The 18,548-nt window shown below is 39.0% G+C and overlaps 1 protein-coding gene across 1 annotated transcript in view; it reads right to left on the bottom strand.

Moving 5' to 3' along the window:
• The window catches only part of LOC111866165 (KICSTOR complex protein SZT2), a gene marked incomplete at its 3' end in the record, with an annotated part of 183,834 nt that overhangs the window by 30,082 nt on the left and 135,204 nt on the right, over positions 1-18,548 (bottom strand). The window contains 8 exon segments of the mRNA XM_033752148.1: positions 236-511; positions 983-1,244; positions 3,451-3,573; positions 4,178-4,344; positions 6,193-6,394; positions 9,506-9,692; positions 14,593-14,854; positions 17,582-17,763. Coding sequence (XP_033608039.1) covers positions 236-511; positions 983-1,244; positions 3,451-3,573; positions 4,178-4,344; positions 6,193-6,394; positions 9,506-9,692; positions 14,593-14,854; positions 17,582-17,763 — 1,661 coding nt within the window.

The raw sequence follows: 18,548 nt of genomic DNA, 5'->3' as shown, positions 1-18,548 counted from the left end.
ACCTCCATACAAACTACTACTTTGTTTAACCTAACATTTCAAAGTGTGTAATATCACTAGCTGTTCTCCTGTGTATAAGCACAAGAATCTACATATATGGAAAAATGAGCTCGTTACTCCAACTGCATTTAAAAAACATAAAAATGATACAGAGAAGTTACAAAAATATATCAAACTTTTTCAAATACAGTGACAATTATTTAATTAAAAATCAACAGAAGAGAATGATGCTAACCTTTGCTAGGTGTTGAGGGTTCTGAGCTGGGCAAAGGAGAGACTGCAGATGATGGAGAAGCTGAAGTAGACACCAATGCAGAGACAGTAACAGGTGGGGATGGAGATGGCGATGCATATCCTGTACAAGGAACCCCTAATGGAGCTGTCAGTAGGCAAAATTCCATGAGCAGATCCCATGTGGCATGCTGAACTGAGGCTTGCAGCTTCTGTGTCAGAGATTCGCTGTTCACTCTACCCTGTTTCCAGATTCGGAACTCAAGCAGAGCTGCTGGTCCTAGCAACAGATAACATTTAAATACTTTTGTTCAAACTCTTAAATTCCATTCTCCAAAGTTTAGTAAAGTTACAGATCATCTGTTAGTGCAACAGCAAATTTAACTATTGATGTATCAGAACAAAATACTATACTCATCAAAACAGATATGAATTTGGGTAACTGCACAGCATTTCTCAACTATGACAAATAATTATAGTCCTTAGGTTTTCATAGCTGCAGCTTAATGTATGGCTAAGGAATTTGGGACTAGGTCACATAGATGGCACCTGACAAGTTTGCCAAAATGGAAAACCTTCAACATGTGACACAGCAAAGTCCCTAAAACTGAAGCCACACATTAAGAAACACAAATTTAATGAAAAGGATTTTACTACCATCAGGATTAAACATGTGAGTACATAATTGCAGGAAAGATATTTTCCAAGCATAGACTGTTACCATTCTGTACCACTGAAAATGTGTACTCACTTGGCCCCTGGTTGAGGCTGCTCCCAGATTCATACAATTTAGTCAGAGTCAGTGATGCAAATTCAGTGGAATCCAGTACTTCCAGGTGAGCAGAAGGAAGAGGTTTAGGGTAGTTCTGATGCTGCATCAGATTGCCTTCACCATCTACAACTGCCACAGCAACGCATGCTATGCCTTTGCTGCCTGACACAGGACTCTGGTTGTACAGGAACAGGTCTCCTTCAGTGACCCGCTTTGCTGATGTTTCCGGCTCAGAATAATCCTAAATTATCACCAGGGTCACATTTTATAGAAGTCATATGCAATAAATTAATTTACTAAATCAAACAAAATATTAATATTACAGACAGACAGTAAAGCACTATATAAGCATTTCTGACTTTCACAAAATGAAGGAAGTCCTGTAACTCAATAATGTTAAGATGAAATTAATTTATGTAGGCTGTATTTTCTGTTTTAACTCTTTTATGTTCATATAGTCCGAAAAAAGACAATCCAGCAGGTGTAATTTATTTTGTCTAAATTTCAAAATTATTGGATATTTAACCTCCTTGGAGGTCCATGGGCATTTTCAACATGCATAATTTTCTTTAATTTTAAGATTGAAAGGAATGTTGGACTGATAAGGAAAAGAGCTTGGAATTCACCTAGTTTATTTACTAAAAATTATAATGGCTAAGTGTAAAGATGCGTGCATACAGTTGTAATTGCGGTGGACATCTGTCCATATTCTCACCTCTAATTTAGTGCACATACATTCACATACTCCATTATTTCTTTATTTTGATACTTTAGCACAATTTATCAATGAAAGAGTGGTGTGCATACAGAAGATAATAGTCAAACAATAAAGCATTTTCAAACTTAGAGAAATTATTGGACAAAATATCTTTAATGTTTAATATTATTGTCACGTGTTGGGTGTGTCACGTGACAAATAACTTCATACCATCTTGGTTCTAGCGAATTTATTGAACACTCACTCTCACAATTACACAATTTACAATCTCACAATTACTGCCCTCGGCAGTATCACAAATTATCATATAAAATCTTCCAAACACGTGTTCGGGTCTTCTTCCTGCGACTGCTGCTATATTTCAACTGACTCCTTGGGCAGTGTAGTTCTCTTATAAACCCTAAGCCAGACAACAGAAAAACGCCTCGCTTCCTTGTTGCCTAGTTGCCTTGTTTACAGGTGTTGCTGGCAACGCTATCGAGAGTTGTTTATTGCTGCATAGCAACCGCGGCATCCCTTGTTACATCACCGCAGCAATGGTTGCCTAACACAGTTGCTCTTCCGTCACGTCACCGTGGGGGAGCCCACCGAGCGTTGCATACTGGTGGAAGGAGTGGGGGTATATGACGTCACTCGAGGAAACACAGAGTTCAAGTGACTCCCACTTCCCGTTGCGCCATCCATGTCACATTATTTTACACTGACTATAAGCATTACAATCAATCTGATAATTGTAAGATTTGAGGTTTTCATGGCGGTGACTATGAAGAAAGCAGTCTCCTGGGATGTGGCGCTGTGTAGATATTGTGTTAACCAACTAGCCTGTTAGCACCTGCTTATGCTGATTCCTCGATCACAGATTTTCTTTTTTCTTCTACTCTGAAGATGAAGGCAATACGTTCCTCCAAAACATCGTTAACACAATATCTACATGGTGCCACATCCCAGAAGACTGCTTTTTTCTCAATCTGATAAATATTTTAGAGGGATTGCCAACAAATATGTGCATCTGCTGAGAAGCAAAAACAGTATGGTGTTGACATGCATCAGGATATTCTTGAAGATCTTCAGAGGTACCCAAAATTTATTTTGAAGGTAATCACAGGTAATGAAACATGGCTTTATGGGTATAACCCTGAAGCAAAGCATCATCTTTCTCTGAGGAAAAGGCCATTATCTCTGCATGTGAAGAAAGTGAGACAAGTTCGTTCTGGTGTGAAGAGCATGAGTATTATGCTTTTCAGCATTCACAGAACTGTGCCTCATGAATTCAACCCATAGGGACAAATTAAAAACCAACATTTTTATTCAAACAACCCAGTTAGCACAATGGAGACTAGTTTCTCCATTACACCAATGCTACTACAAACTCTGCTCTGCCTATGTACAAATTTCTGATGAAAAACGGCATGACAGTTGTACCACACTCTCCACATCTCAAAATTTAGCAGAATGTGACTTTTTCTTCCCCATAACTAAAGTTGGCACTGAACAGGAGAAGATCTGGTAACATAATCACAACTCAGGAATAATCACAGGCTGCTGCTCTTGCCGAGTTCAAAACATACGACTTCTGTGAATGTTTCTTACAATAATGCACTTGCTGGATTCATCACATCATGACACAAGGCAAGAACACAGAGCAGAGGGTAACTGCAGTTATCAAAGAAAAAATAAATATTTTATCATATTAGAGCGGGTAATTATGCATAAGGAAGAAAATACTCACCTGGAAGTGACATTCTGACCGTGGATCAGTGTATTTGGGGATGTAGAGAAACTGCAACAGGTTCTGACGTAAATAGTAAGCAAGTGCTTGAAGATGGGGAAGAGCATGGGGCTGGACTGAGAACTGCAACACAAGTGCAAGGAATCAAGCACATAATGTGAGTGTGAAGCACAACACAAGAAAAAGACTGTAAAATATCATACTTCAGAATTCAGAAAGATTTTGCTTACAAACTGCGGAAATTAACAATGATTCAAATGAAGAAAGATGAAATAAAAATTAAGTACAATTCAAGAGCTCTGCAATTCTGATTTTTTTCATTAGAGAGCATTATTAATGCTGCACTCTTTACAATCACAGATCTGCTGATGTATGAGTAGACTTAGACATTAACTCCTAAGCCTAAATTGTTACATGACTTAAAAAGAACAAAACTGACCACCAGCAGCAACAATTTCCAATTATTCCTTATTTAGAAAAGGATTCTGAATGAACATACACAACTTTCTTTTCATGCAAATTTTCTCTGTGTGTGAGGAATTATTTTAAATGGGGATGTGTAGACACACAACTTTTCAGACTCAAGTTAAAACTTCAATAAAAATATAATTTCAAATGTTATATCAAATTTTAATCTGTCAAGCTTAAGAAGTTTATTTTTTAACCTTTTTAAACATCTTAAGATGGCTTCACTGTACTTGTTAAATGTGAATGCCAATATACTTACCTGAATCACAGACTCTGGAGCCTTAAATGGTTTCTGAATGAAATGAACATCATCTGGTGTGAGCTTGCACATGGGATTCCTTGCTAGCATCACATACAACACCTCCACAACAGCATCATCCAGTCTGTTCTGGAGAACTTGTACCAGTTCTTCCTTAATCTCAGGACCTATCACACAATTAAGTCCTGTTTCAGATACTTCTCCAAGCTAATCAAAATACAGAGTGTCTGGATGAATGGTATCCAAAATAAAATTATTATATCTCAGAAAGCATTTATTATACACAGCTAACCAAAATACAGAGTGTCTGGATGAATGGTATCCAAAATAAAATAATTATACCTCAGAAAGCATTTATTATACATAGCTAAACAAAATACAAGGTGTCTGGATGATAAGTATCCAAAATAAAATAATTATACCTCAGAAAGCATTTATTATACATAGCTAAACAAAATACAAGGTGCCTGGATGATAGGTATCCAAAATAAAATAATTATATCTCAGATAGCATTTATTATACACATTTATGGGTTACACCATTATAAAGGGAAACAATCAAAGTTATTTTCTGAGTATATAACTTTCTCAATAAATTTCAATGTGGGCTCCCTTGGTGGCACAACAAATGTCCAGATATTATTAGATCTCCTTCTAGGTTGCTTGAAGTACGTTTGGTGTTACCATAGCCACAGTGTCCTTTATGCAGGCTTTCACGTTTTGAAGGCTGTTGATCTTACTCTAATAGATAATGTTATTCATGGCATTAAATCTGACAACCTAGGAGGCCAAATGACTGGTCCACCTCTGCCGACCCATCTTGCAGCCATCTCTCTGTCCAGGTGATTCCTAACATGGTGGCAGAAATGTGGCGCTGCCCCATCTTGCTGGGTGATAGTCTGAGGTGGTAACTGGGGCAGGGCATACAGCTCCAGTGTGTCCAAATATGAATGTCCGGTCACAGTCTTTTCCGAAGAGAAAAAAGGTCCAATCACCTTGTCGTGCATTAAGCCAGCCCACACGTTCACTTTGGGACTGCCTCTTTCTAACTCACATGTGACATGTGGATTTTGACTGGCCCAAATCCTGCAGTTGTACCTATTTATAACTCCATTGACACAAAACGTCGCCTAGTCTGAGCACACTTGGCAGAGGAAATTGGGTGATGTGTCAATTCTTTCTAGCATGTCGACAGCGAAGTTTGTGCATGCTACTTGGTCACTCAGTTTTAGCGCGTGAATCATTTGAATCTTGTATGCTCTTAGGCAGAGCCTTTTGTACAGCACATCATGCACTGTTGAACGTGGAATTTGTAACTACAAGTTAGCAGCATGACTTAATTTGTGCAGACTTCACTAGAATGCCTCTTTAATGCAACTGATATTTTCTTCAGAGGTCCGTATCTTTCCAGGAGATTTTACATGCAACAGACTACCTGCAGTCCTCAGTTTGTTGTCCCAGAACCAAATGCTTTTCTGTGCAGGAGGCTGATGTCCATATTGTGTTCTAAAACAACGCTGGATAGTTGTAAGAGACTGAAACTCTGCTAGCCACAACACACATTGAACCTATTCCTGTGGTGTCAACATCGTTACTGAGCTCACCGAAGGTCACCAGCTGGTACATGCACGTAAGCCAGGCATAAAAATGAAAACCTTCAGAGTTTTCCTTTCCGATGACATAAACTGGATATGTGTATGATAATTAGTTTCCGAGATATAAATTTTTTATTTTGAATAACTTTCATCTGGACATCCTGTACTGGTTTGTAACCGCATGACATGTGAATATATGCATATTTCAGTTCTGTTTTCGCAGAAGCTTTATAAAAAGAGCAAAGTTTCTCTGGAATTTCTACCAGTTGCAAGAGAATTCCAGATGTATGGACATGGGATAAACAGGAGCTTACTGTAGTAGAAGTGATAATACTGACTTCACCATGACTATGTAGTTCATATTGTACATTCTGGGTACTTCAAGCTTGTATGCATTCATACACTTCAAAAATACTGTACCTGCTTCTGAAATACCATGCACCTTTAGGATGACTGTGTCTTCAGGCCGAGATAACATTGGCTGTGGAGTAACACAAGGTGTTGGAGTAGTAGCATTACCATCACTGGAGCTTAGACCTGTCTGTGAACTTAATCCTGTAGATGAAGTTTGTATATAAAGCTCCTTCTCACCAAAAGACTGCACTCGTGGTCGTCCATCTCCCTATTAAATATGAATATAAGTATCAAAATATATCCACTGTTTCTTAATAACAAAATCAGCTTTGAAATAATCACATAATCTAACATACTGAACTACACATTTCCACTCTTTAGCTGAGGTTCCCAAATAAGAGGGAAATTATTCATAAATCAATAAATTCCAGGAACATCTTTTTTTGTACTTTTCTACAGTCACCTCCAGTTCCACCAATTGTTTCCATCAACATGAGCTTCATTACCTAGCTGTATAGAAGTTTCTCTTGAAGTCATCCTGAAGAATTAATCATGTTTCTAACATTGCCTCTTTTGGAATTACAGGTGGACAAAAATCTGGAGATACTAAAGCACTTCTCAGACGATTTTCTCAAGAATGGATGTATTGTCTTGGCATCAACTTGGTGAAGAATACCTAATTTTTTAAATAAAACTGCAAACAGTTTCTTTATTGTGGTCTATTAACAAAGGCAGTGATACTCTGCAGTCACTGCTATCCAACTTGACAGGAAATCAATGTGGACGACTCTAAAAGTGCCTCAGAAGACAGCTACCACAACGCCGATTAAAGAAGGCTGAATCTTGCGTTTTGTTGGCAAATGTGAACTTCCTGTTATGAAGCATTCTTTGCTTTCTGGGGTGTTTTGGGGGGCCCAATCATTATACAGTACTCTCAAAAGTCACTTTCCTCTCCCAACAATCTTTGCACACAGTTTTCCAGCATGTTCATGTTTAATTATTATGGTATCAATCTGGTGGACACTTTTTTGAATACAAGGTGCTTATGGATGACTGTTTCCAAAGATCCTCTAGATATTCACCAATTTCACCTGTATTTATATATCTGTCAGATAGGAAATATGACTTGAAACGATGGATGTCTGCATCAGTAACAGCAGTAATGGGTTCATCAAAAATGGACTTCTAACCTTCCTAGAAATATGTATACCATTTAGAAAGACTGGGTCATGGGTCATGACAGAGTCTTTCCTTTCAGTATTGCAGACCATTCACTGATAAATTTCAGTACTGGAGACCCTCCCAGAAATGACTAATTTTATGATATGGTATTGTTCCAGTTGCAATATCTGAACAATTGATACAATGTAATGTTGAAGTTCACATTTCTGCTACTAGATGTCAAATGCATAGAGCATGGAATGTGTATTGTCTCATCATTAAATTTGAAACACAGTAGCACAAAAAATTAAGCCTTGCAATTCAGTGTATGATCTTAAGAACTAAAAGAATTAGGCTCCAGGCAGCAAAATGTCTGGACTAAGACAAATAAACAGAACTTTCAAACAAGGATTAGTCTGCCCTTTAATAATTTCTATAACATTACTTCTACGCCTCATACTAAGTCACTGTTTTCACTGAGTTCAGTTGTATCATTATCACTGGAGTCGCTGTCACTGCTGTCTTCAGAATGTCAGATGATAATTCTTTCTATAGCGTTCTCTCTAATTCCCTCCTTTTCGCTATATTCATTTTCACTCCTTTCGGTGTGGTCGCAAATTTTTCCCAATTCTCTATTCCAAATTCATTGAACCATTTCTCACACTTCTTTCCCATGTCATCCAAATGAAATGAGACATTTTCTGCCCCTACTGACTGCTTAACATCAGTCAAAACGAGTTCAATCGGATTCAAGTCAGGATGATAAGGTGGAAGTCTAATACCATGTGTCCATATGCAGCCATTATGTTGTCCATTACAAAGTTTTTTGGAGGGGTTTATGTGCGTTTATTAGGTCATAGAGCTGAATTTTGAGCATTCTGTCATGAAATGGCACACTGTTCACTGTAAGCCACTCCATCATCTTGGCCTATGTGGTCTGGCTGGTTGGTGCCTTATTAAACTGCACGTTGTTATACGGGGCATTATCTGCAACAAGAACTGATTCTGGAGGCAAATTCCGAATAAGTTTTTCTGTTAGCCACTTCTGATAATTTGTCGCGTTCATTTCGCTATGATAGTCCCTGGTCTTGAGATGAGATTTAAATATCAACAATGACCTGGGAATGAAGCCAGTTCTGCCTCTCGTGTGCACAATAATCAGCCTCTGGCCCTTCGATATGAGTGATATGTACCATGATGGAGTGTCATCTGTCCAGTTTCTAGATCTGTTGTGACTGCTGTGAATGAAGGTCTCGTCCTCATAAATTATAGTCCAACTTTCCTCCCTGTACTTCTTTATTGCACGCAAATATGCTACTCTCTTCAACCTAATGTTGTCCGTCTCAATCAAGGCGCCCCTGTTATTTCACTTTTTCTTCCATTTAAAACCCATCTTCAGTAAAATCATTTTCAGGCTGCTACAACCTCCCTTGAAATTTATGGTTTCCCTGAGTTTTGGAAGTAGTTTCCTCACAGTAGGCACAGTTTCTTCTTGGGTGTAGAAATCATACACTGTCCGTCGAATCACAGATATATCAAAACCATCTGGATTTGTTATCTGTTTAGGTACAGAATGGTGTTTACTGGGAGTTCCGAACATAGTGCCTTCTTTTTTACATTGAGAACCTTTATTCAGAATTCTCCGTAAACTTCTTTCTGAAACTCCGGTTGACCTTATTACTCTCTCTTGTACCTTTCTTAATGGTATCAATACATGACCTGCAGCCACTTCACTTTTCATAAATGAATGGACATTATTTACAACCTCTCGGGTCTGGCTGTGCAATGTTTTGTTACCAAGATTTGACTGAATAGGTGGCATTTGTTTTCTTTTTAAATGTGTTACTGCCCTAAAAGAAATATATCAATTAAAAACAAGCAACTGGCACGTGGGAAAAGCACACAGTATCTACTAATAACAGCGATCCTATGAGCTCAACGTCTACCTTCTTACTGAGGCAACATAGTGTCACTGCGCATGCTCACCAATCTTAGGCTCGCTGACTTGTTAGACCACTGCGCATCAGAGATCCACCGGCCAAAATCGGCCGTCCCACCTATACTAAAGTAATAAATGAAAGTTGCACTGAGATGATAATGTTCATACATATGTACTAGTCTTCACAATAATGTAAGAAGATACTTATGTAAAGTATTACGTTTTTATAAATTTACTGTTCCATTACACAACCACAATGTTAGCAGTAACCTGACTTACAACTTCTTCAGGAACGCCTCCACCTGAAACCTGAGCTCCCACTGCACTACCTGCATGTTTACTTGCATTGAGAGAAGCAATGGAAGAGCTTCGAGATACTGGGCCAGGCAAATTATCTTCTGTGTCAGAGCGGCCAATGCATCCTGGAGGAGTAGACTTGCTATGATTGCAAACATTTTCATGTAGTCTGTAAAAACAGAGAAGGCAATTGTGTCAAGTCAAATGCGTGCATAAGAAAACGCATCAAACAATACACCAGGGCTAACAGTAATGACTGCCTCATCAATAACATTTTCCCAAAGGTGTCCACCAAAATTCACAGATATATAAAACCTCATAAACTCAAAGCGTAAGGGGCCAAACTATACTTCTTTCAATTTACAGTAAATTCCCTGTTATATGGCATGTATGAAGAACTGCATGTGCTGGTTACTGTGTGGTTCATTGCAACTTCATTTCTGAAGTAATTATAAAAGAGAAAATTTAATTTTTAATTGCTGCTGCTAGTGTGAGAATTCTGGATGCTTCGATACTGGATAACCAGAGGTATACTGTATTTATATTTCATCATAATTAACAACATTTGCACTTTATGATAATTATTTTCACTTTTCAAGAGATATTCCTTGGTCTTCATGCCATCATATGTGTTCACTGTACACACATAAGCAAATATCATTCAACCTTGTGCTCTACTTAAATTTATTTTCACTGGATTATTACAAGACTATTAATGCCAACTGTTAAACACTATAACTGTTCTAAGGCTGATTAAATGATACATTAATTTGTTTTATACATTGCTCATTAACTGTTAATGTCTTTATTACACTTAAGATTTTTTTCAATGGCTCTTCCAGCCAATTCAGGGCCCAGGCCTCTTGTTCAATTTTGTAATCATTTTTCACAGGTGGTAGAAATCCTTGGATGAGTGATCAGCCTGTCGCAAGGCTGCTACCTAAACCCAGGACAATACAAACACAGAATAAACACATACACACACAAAACATCCATGCCATGAGTGGGATTTGAACCCATGATCCCAGCATCCAAGGGAGCAAAGACAGTTCATGCCTTAGACCACACGGCTACTGTGACCGGCAAACTTATGAATAGTGAGGTATAATATTGTTCACATGTGTCCCTTTGGAAATATAGTTGTAATATATCTTCCATCTAACCATATATATGCTAAATATCCATAATATATTTGCATATTATGAGAATTCCTTATTATGTTCCATACTGTCATGCTTTAGGGGTGTGACTACAGATGAGGTATGGCCTGCTGAATGGATTTACTGGCCACTTGTATACATCATTCGGAACTACACTTTACAGATCATTGACACATACAGACCAGTGTCCTCAGTCTATTACAGTTTGCACTAGCTGTTTCCTGGCAATGGCTTCTACCAAGTCAGATTCTTCAGCTTCCTGTGCTCAGGTCCCCTTGTCAAAGCTACCTGTACAGAACTACTGTCAACTGCCAGCTCAACTAACTGGGCCACAGGTTGGTGGCCATTTCACACCAACCTCCTAGTCTTCTCTTCACAGACTCACTTCCAACTGACAACTCACAAGAGAACTCTCTCACCAACTAGCTACGTCATGTCACCTCACTCAAATGAACTGCTGACAACTCCTCATAACTCAGCTGGTGTCTTTATTACGTACCCTCATGGTGGACCCAACAGAAAACAGCGCCTCCACAGTCTTCTTATTGTTGTCATGGCAGTTGCATAGTGATAGGCCAGACATCACTTTCACAAGAATGTCTTTACCAACCACTACTTAGAAATGGGTGTTTATCATCCTACTGCATAACAAGAACTGTAGTCATTGGTTTTGAGGTCTCTGCCCAGCAACAGGTCTATACATCACAATATTGTGGCATGTATACCCGTTGCTAGATAATGCCCGCAACAAACACACAGCAAACAGTATGGAACAGTGTTTTCTTCATCCGTGGATGGGCTGTCACTATGCAACAGCCACGCTGTGATGTCACACAACAGTATGTGGCCATCACATGACATAAATACTATGTGATATACCGTGATTACATCATTGACGCTTGGATCATGCATTTGTACTGTTGATCACGATGTTTCTGTGCTGTCTGATTCGAAGCTACATGACGAGGGCCAGACCAGACAAAACCAAGTAGTGGAACTAGTGGTGGAATGGAGTACAGAAGACTGTCAAGCCTGTGAGGATGTAAAGTGTGATTGGAAGATTTTATGTGTAATATGTGATAGTGAGTGATAGCTGAGAATTCAGCAGTGAAGACTTATTGTGTGACTCCAAGACTTTATCTGTGCGACAGTGCAGTGATACTGGAAGAGTAATTGAAAGATTTTATGTGTAACACTTGTAGTGATTTGAGTGCTAGTTTCTGTGCTGAGAATCTTAGTGCATGCACAACAGTGAATTGGAATGTGTGTAAATCAGCAATAGCACTGTACGTGTGTAACCAAGCTGCTAATAAATCCAATCATCTGAACTAGAATCCATCATTTTGTAACACATACCCCCACACACATGACAATATTATGTGTATATGCTCCTTATAACTGTTTTGTTTTCCCTATGCGTATTCTGTTACCCTGATTACAATGCAGTTTGTATATTCCACTCTGTATTTGTCAATTTCATTTTGTTTCATAATTACTTTTGTTAGCAATGTGCTCTGAATTATATTTACTGGTTTCATGCTAATGTTCTTCGAAGTTTTCATTATCATTATTATTTAATTTCTGAAATGAGTGAAACATCTCCAACCTTTCTTTTTCTCTCCTTAATTTTGTGTTGTTATTAGCATAGTCATCATTCCAATAATATTTCTTTTTCTTTGTTCAAGGGGTTATCCATTATTATATATAAAAATGCTGCTTCTTCATATTTTTTCTAGATAAAATTTCTTGATTATTACTGTGCCCCTGTATGTAGCTTTTCTATGTTGCACATTTAACATGCTGCCAATACATATATGGTTGAGGTTCAAGTAGTTATTTTATTACTTTATTCTAGTTTAATGAAATATAAATATGGTTAGTAGGTGCACTGGAATGGCTTAACAGCTGTTTATTCACCAAGATTGGCAATCAAACTATGGCATATTGATTTTTGAACAATAAATTCCATGCAACTGGGCACACTGTCCAACAGTGATACTGTTCTGTTCATAATAAGATCTTGTTTCAGAAGCAGAGCTGGAGCTGCCTCACAGTATGGAAGCACTGAAACATAACTCACAGTCACATGACAGACAGCTTCTTTATGGCTGCTAAAGAAACAGCAACATTCCACTTTCCATGGTAAGGTAAAACATTTTGAACACATTTTTGTTTTCAATTTTACTGAGTGAAGAAATTTCATAGTTTAAAAAGACTACTCTGAAAAACAGTATGCCTCAGAAGTCTAATATGAAACTCGGAGTGAAATTATGGGGTAAACCATACTCTTTCATGTGCTACTTAGGTGACTGAAATTTCAAAACTGGAACAAATATGACAGTTACCCAGAATGTGTGAAAAGCTGCATTGAGAAGAGATGTGAAATATCTGTGGACCTTTAATCTTTACCACCCATGTGTTGCACTACTGGGACAGCATGAGCAGGACTAGAAGGCCTAACCCTAAATTATTTCAATATGAATATCATTACTATCCAGTAAAAATTCAGCTGCCAGCACCATAGCAGTGGAACATTTAAATCCCCTATTCCTGAATGATAGAGAATAAGATAGTAGGATCTTATTTAAACTGCAGCAAAACAAATCAATTAGAAGCAAGATATGTATCAATGATAGGATACTGTAACAATTTACTGATTGTACTCCTTCTTATTATGAACATAATATACCGTGTGAAGGAAAATACAATCTGAATGTAAGCACTGTAAACTTCATTAAAACTCTAGGGATTACAAGTAAGATTTTCAAATGATCATCAGTTCATAGGCATACAAAAACATTAATTTACAAGATATCTTCCAGACTAACACCATGAACAATAGGAGGGGCTGTGCCATAGCTCAGGTAGTTAGTCACTGGCTTCCCAATATGGGAGCCTGGGTTTGAGCCTGGGTCAGGTCATGTGGGATCTGTGGTGGACAAAGTGGCACTGGGCAGGTTTTCTCCAAGTACTTTGTTTTCCCTTGCCGATTTTCAGTCCACCAACTGCTCCACAATCACCATCATCTATCATCTGGGGCTGGTACAATAGGCCAGTAGTGGCTGCAGTAGCAAGTGGACTCAGTCTCACCCCACAAACAAGAACAAGAACAACAATTCTTTGTTATTTATATGCTCAGTCAACAGCTACAAGGCCAATTACAGACACAGCACAGTGCAGATACAACCCAATTACATTATGGACAAACACAACATAAAGACTAATTAAAGGTAAGCACTGGAGGAAGAACACATTAATACCAAGAAGCAAACAAACAAATAAACAAACAAAGCAATAATAATTTAATTCAATTCTTTATTATTTATGTGCCAAGTCAACAGCTACAAAGCCAATTACAGACACAGCACGGTGTAGGTACAAGTAATTACATTATGGGCAAACACAATATAAAAGCAAAGTCTAAATAAGGGTAAGCACTGGAGGAAGAACACATGAATGTAATAATAATAATGGACAATAAGAAGCAACAATGAGAGAAAAGTGATATCACCAGAAGTGCATTTCATGAGGATGGCAGGATACATTTTTTGGACCATAAAGGAAACGATAAAATAGAAGACTTAAAAATTCCATAAATCACAGAATTTACAGAAAATTACATAGGAAACTAACATACTAACAGGATGAACTGACAAGATTCCAAAAATGATCATAGAATATCAACTAAAAGGGAAAGGAAGGATTCTGTTTTGAAATATATGTAACAGGTCTCAACAGCCATGATATTGGAACAGAAAGTACTTTCTGACATCCAACATTTGGAAATTTGCTGAGAAAAAGGAATGCCATGAGATATTCATTTAACTCTTCATTCATTGTCTGCATTCAACAGAAGAAAGAATTTATTATTACTACAAAAACTTACTTGGAAATTCCAAAATAACTCACCTGAGGTAGAAAACATTCCCAGAATTGTCCTGATACACAAACATATTTTTACGGTTGTTAACAGAGAGACGATTCAGAACGTTGCGCATGGCCTGTATGCCCCTGGAAAATCCGGGTTTACCAGGGCCTGTCTTCAGACGTGGATGCAAGCTGAAATGTACCTCCCACACCACACTGCATGAAAACAAACCTGGCATGAACTTAGGACTTGTTTCCAGGCAGCTTCCTTGTGTTTCATTTTCCCCAGTCGGTCTTTGGCTTTCTGCAATTGAGGACAAATATGAAAAGATGTTACTACTGTTATCTATTTGCCCATGCCATTAAAACATTAGTGACTGGTGACATCAGCCTATTTTCTTTCAAATGTTTATATTCTAAATGAGACTGTAATATATTTTATTATGTTATGTTTTAATTTGACTATATTCTACTATGTTAGGAGGAAAAAATAGGTTGTCTTTGGTCTTCACCTGTCATGCTCATCAGGAAAGGAATGGAGGACCTTCAGTTCTGTGTAGATTACTGATGTCTCAATGACATTACCAAGAAGAACTGCTTCACACTAACGAGGCCAGATGACACTCCAGATGTTGTTGCTGCAGCTAAGTGGGTCTCGACTTCGGATTTGAAGAGTGGCTACTGGCAGATTTCCTTGTAATTCCATAAGAAGAAGACATCATTCTCTACAGGACAGGGGCTGTGAAAATTCAGATAGGCCAATTGGCCTGCACAATGCTCCAGCAATGTTTGAGCAGCTGACGGAATCCATTCTGCAGGGCCCTACTTATGAAGTCTGCCTGCCATAGCTGGATGATATAATCACTGTTGACTGCACCTTAAATTCTCTCCCAAGAAGTACCAACTTTTCTAGAAGGAGGTATGGTACCTGAGATATACGTCCAGAAGGAATGACTATGGACTCAGAAAGGCTGAAGGTGGTACAGGAGCGGCTGTCACAGAAAGACAAACACAAGTTAAGGAGCTTCCTTGGTCTGTGTATCTACTACTGGAGATTCATAGCTGGATTTCCAGACAGTGAAGTTGCTGACCCAATTCAGGGAAGAAAAGCACACTTCTCAATGGTACCCAGAAGCAGAAGCTGCCTTCTGAACCATGAAGTCATGTATAGCACCTGTCCTAGGATACTTGTACTTGAAGCTAGGTGAGTTCACTGCAGACATGGATGTGACCAATGTTAGAATTTGAAGTGATCTGTTGCAAGCACAGGTGGGCCAGGGACATGTAGCAGCTTACTACAGCAGGACCCTATCCAAGGATGAAAACTGCTATGCAACCTAACTGGGAGTTATTGTGAAGACAGAACATTTCTACAAACACCTCTATGGACAAAAAAATTCCACTTGTACACTGACCATTACACCTTGACCTCATTCCTTAATTTCAAGAACCTGGAAGGAAAGACTGTGTGCTGCGTTCACTGTCTCCAAGAACACCATTTTACATCTGAACACCATAATGGGTGGAAGCACACCAACATATATGTGCTCTTAAGTAGTCCTGACTGAAGGCATACATTCACTGATAGAAACTTGAATGACATTAGAGCAGTCTGAAGGGATGAATTACTACTGCTGCCACTGCAGATGGCTGGAACTATGCTGCCATGAGGAGGGAAGAGCTGTGTGACAACATGGGGTCAAGTATACAGAAGTGGAGGCTGGAAAGCACCCACAGTAGAAGGAAATCACTGACCACAGTCCCATCTATAAGAGCTGATGGTCCTAGTGAAACTCCTTAGCAGTGTGACAGAGTATGCTGTAGCACCAGTGAGAGTTGGCCAATGGAAGGTCCAAGACAGTCTAAATTATTTTTCCGGGAGCAAGGTGAAGGAAGTACTGGAAGAGCTCCATGATGGATCTTCAAAACACCTGAGTGTCAAAGAAACCAAGGAAAAGGTTAGACAGCAGGAATATTGGTTATATGCAGGGAATGCCACTGAGGTTGAGTAAACACTGTAACATTTGGGCATGAAGCAGACATTCCCAAATCCACAGCTGGGGCATGATGCACCAGTGTAGTGTTCGGGCACCATTGCCATTGACATTGCAGGACCCTTCCTAAAAAGCAAGAAGGGGAATTCATACCTTCTGATTGTCATGGTCTATTTCATCAAGTGACTGGAGGTTTATGCCATCCCTAACCAAATAAGATGTACAGCAACCAAGGTCAGAATTTCATCTCATGACTTTTGCAGGAGGTGTTATGGTGATAGGGAATCTGTAAGACTTAGACCACCCTTCTGCACCCCTTAATAGACAAATGGTGGAATGATATTGTGGCATGTGTGCTGGAAGCCAGCAGAAACAGCCATTACTACAGAACAGCTCTGCAAACATACCCGTGGTTAGGCAGGCTCAGTACACGCCACACGATGGCAAGCATTCTTACACACAAAAATACATCACATCATATCACACCATGCCAAGTTAACAAATATGTCACTCATTGCTAGGGGATGGCACAATAAACACCCCTCTGTAACTGCAGTGATGTCATGCAACAACAGGAGTACTGTTGTAAGTGGTGTTCTCTGCACGGTCCATCCTGAGGCTAAATTACGTGGACCAATGAGACAAGTGAACCAGTCTTGAGATGGAGTTAGAAGAGTAGGAGGTTGGGGTGAGAGGCCACCAGCCTATGAGGACATGGGCTGTGGAGCAGAGGAATGTCCAGTGTTGGAAGACATTATACTGTAGTGCAGTGAAGGCCATGACTGGGAATACCAGTCTGTTGGTGATAGTGATTTGTTCGAGTAAAGTGTAGTGTCACAAGAGTGAGTCCTGAGGCAGTGGAGATAGTTGAGTAGCAGTTGAGTTATGAGTTGAGATTGGAGGCAGGCAGTCTGAGACAGTCACCTGGCGGAGGCGTGGGAGATGGAGGAGTCCCCAATGTTGGGAATAATGTGTAGCAATGCCAAGTTTTGAGCTCAGGGGCTTGAAAATGAATATGGAACTCTTCTAGGACATACCTGGGCCAGACTTCCTGATGTCCTCACTACCCTCTTGTTCAAGTAACTGATCACACACCCTAGTGTCATGCAAGTTCTGCAGGAGCATTGTCTGGTTCACTATCTTGCACAGTCGCTTGATGCTAGCCACAGCACTAAGCTGCACATTTCTATATGGAGCTTCAACTTCACTCTCAGAGCTCCTGAAATAACATAGAACCTGTAGGTTTTAAACAGTAATTACAAAACAAGGATTTCATTATAGTAAGAACAGTATGCAATGACCAAACGTGACTAATATGCTCTGCAAATAACAATCTGATCTTTCCCTTCTATATCTTATAATTATTAATTATGATATGGAAAAGGTAAATATTCCAATGTTTATTTGTGGACAAAGTTTTCTAACCTGTTGCTTCACTCATGACTGAGTAATGCTATTATTTCCTAAAGACTTCTGCATCTGAATGGAACCAATGTTAGGACTGTGATCAGTCCTTCCCATATCTGTATGCAGTAACTGTTTAGAATCAAACTGGGGTGGGGGTTGTAACATTATGCAGTGAAACCCCCATTTAGAGTGTCTTTCAGGAACAGTGAATTTGAACACTAAACTGAGGAAAATATTAAATGGAGGTAATTTAAGGAGAATACTGACTTTGGATCACTGAAATTGAACATTAAATGAAGGTTTGGCTACACATGTCTACAAGTTCTATTTTGTGCTATCATCACTGATGTATTCATAGCTGTTTGACAAGAAGTGCTATGCTGCCACAGGCCTGGCTTGAAACTGCTTATTCATTCAAAGAAAGAATATAATTTTGCTATGAATGAGGACCTATTAACCTTTATCGGACGGGCCATTTAATTTCCGGTAGGGGCAGCTGGATGGAGTTTATTTAAATGCCCGCCCTTCTAGAGCAATGAAATTGTAAGCATGTTTCTAAAAATGGTGTGATTTCTACATTTTTTATGATAAACGAAC

The sequence above is a fragment of the Cryptotermes secundus genome, unplaced genomic scaffold (assembly GCF_002891405.2).
Source record: "Cryptotermes secundus unplaced genomic scaffold, Csec_1.0 scaffold599, whole genome shotgun sequence".
Taxonomy (NCBI): Eukaryota; Metazoa; Arthropoda; class Insecta; order Blattodea; family Kalotermitidae; genus Cryptotermes; species Cryptotermes secundus.
This window is presented reverse-complemented; position numbering and strand designations above follow the sequence as displayed.